This window comes from Macrobrachium nipponense, chromosome 33 (assembly GCF_015104395.2).
Source record: "Macrobrachium nipponense isolate FS-2020 chromosome 33, ASM1510439v2, whole genome shotgun sequence".
NCBI lineage: Eukaryota > Metazoa > Arthropoda > Malacostraca > Decapoda > Palaemonidae > Macrobrachium > Macrobrachium nipponense.
This window is the reverse complement of record NC_087219.1, coordinates 31,243,711-31,245,760: the sequence shown is the minus strand read 5'-3', so window position 1 is coordinate 31,245,760 and position 2,050 is coordinate 31,243,711. Positions and strand designations below refer to the sequence as shown.

Here is a 2,050-nt window from a genome sequence, read left to right as displayed (position 1 = left end):
CCCTAGACCTAACCTCACCAGTTCCCTCTTCTTCATCCTTTTCTTCTTCCTCTCCAGACAAGATGATTCGAGCCATCCTCATCTTCCTCCTGGGAGCAGCAGCATCCCTGTGTTCCTCTCTGGAAGATGGCAGTGGAAATTCTCCCGCAGAGGGTGTTGACGGCGGGCGATTGCTAGCCCGCCAGGTGACGAAGCCCACCACTCCCAACCAGATTCTCGACGCCATAGCCGACCGGGCCGCCGCCAAGATGGCGTAAGAATGTTGATGTCACTGTATATGTATATATATATATATATATATATATATATATATATATATATATATATATATATATATATATATATATATAATATATTCAGTAGCAAGATCGTCGAGAATCGCATCCATAATCATTCCACACTTCCCCTCCTCTCTCTTTGCTTCCAGGGGACTGAAATGGAACATCTCGAAGGCCATGAATGACAGCTACAGCGTCTTCCCCCTTCAGGTCAACCTTCCGGTGGCCACGGCCAGCGAGGAGTTCACGATCACCAACGCCGTTATCACGGGGCTGGGCAGCCTCCGGCGTTCCAAGAGCGCCTCTTTCAATCCCTTGAAGGTATGGCTAAGCCAGGAATGTAACTGTGTATATATATAAATATCTATGTTTATATAGTGCACACAAACACACATATATAAATGTACGTATTTATGTGTTTGTGTATGTCGCGATGACCAGGTGATCAAAGTCACTATCCATCGCTGTTTCTAATCCAGGCCAGGGTTCGCATCCCGGCCAGCCCAAATGCACTTTATTCATCGTAATGCCCTTTGTATGTTAGTTCGTGCGAATTTGTACGGTATTCTTGGCTCATGATATTTTGTGAATATAATAGTTTATCGTCGTGTAAGTGACAATATATATATATATATATATATATATATATATATATATATATATATATGCACACACATATATATATCTGTGTGTGTAGAAAGAGAGAGAGGGAGAGAGAGAGAGAGAAACATCCTTAATAACATACCTGGCATCGTCCCTCCATCCCAGACGGTACTCCTAGGAACACTTGTACTGGACAACATCTGCATCACAGCCAACTACACCCTGGTCTTCCAAAGCCTGGGCGCCGCCCCTGCGCAGGACCTGAAGGGCGGTCGGGGGGGGGGGGGGGGGTTGAAGGAGTGCGTGACCAAGCTCTTCGCCGACCTCCAAGTCGCCCTCTCCAGGCCACTCGTGCCCCAGAGACTCCTCAACTACGTCGTCAGGTCAGGCCACGACGAGCTCAAGTCCATGGCTGGGTTGGACCAGAAGGGCATGGCGCCAATTCACGAGGCCGGCGCCCGCAGGGCCCTTCGGGATGTCCTGGAGAAGACCATGAACACAGACGTCAAAGGCATGGTCACCCAGGCCATCCTGAGTATGAAGGCGGGAATGTAGTGGACGCCAAGGATTATGGAACTGTCTCGGGTGTTGACCTTGAATTCGTGGACATTGTATCATGAGCGTTTTCTGACATAACTGACATGTGTATACTGAGAAACAGCTAATTAAATGTTATTGCAAAGCAGTTTAAAGAAGGACCTTTAATAACCTTTAAAACGCGTCCATTTTACATTAAGAAGCAACTAACTGAATATTATTGCAAAGCAGTATAAAGAAGGATCTGTAATAACCTTTAAAGCACATGCATTTTTACTTCAAAGATAGAGTAAGATGAAAAAATCATGCGTTATAGACTCAAGTCAATATTATCATTATTCAGCCGATGAATTACACCATTCACATGGAACAAGACCACAGCAGGGGTCACTGACTTGGAATTCTTCAAGCTTCCAAAGAAGATTAAGGTGTTCGTGAGGAAATAAGAGCGGGCAAAGGGAAGTGCAGAAAGAAGTGAGATCGCTCACTTATTAAAAAATTAATCAATAAATGAAGAGAAAACACATCATCTAAAGAGAATCTTTTAACAAATATATAATATAATAAAAAACATACTCATCTTCTAAAGAGAATATTTTAATCAATATAATATCCGCCGTAAGAAACATCTT

The 2,050-nt window shown here is 43.8% G+C and overlaps 1 protein-coding gene across 1 annotated transcript in view; it reads left to right on the top strand.

Moving 5' to 3' along the window:
* Window positions 1–1,436, top strand: part of LOC135202811 (uncharacterized) — a 4,671-nt gene extending 3,235 nt beyond the window's left edge. Inside the window, exons 2-4 of the mRNA XM_064232272.1 lie at window positions 58–253; window positions 428–599; window positions 1,047–1,436. Coding sequence (XP_064088342.1) covers window positions 63–253; window positions 428–599; window positions 1,047–1,436 — 753 coding nt within the window. The 5' untranslated portion in view covers window positions 58–62. The remainder of the gene's footprint in view (window positions 1–57; window positions 254–427; window positions 600–1,046) is intronic.
* The last annotated feature ends 614 nt before the right edge of the window (window positions 1,437–2,050 follow it).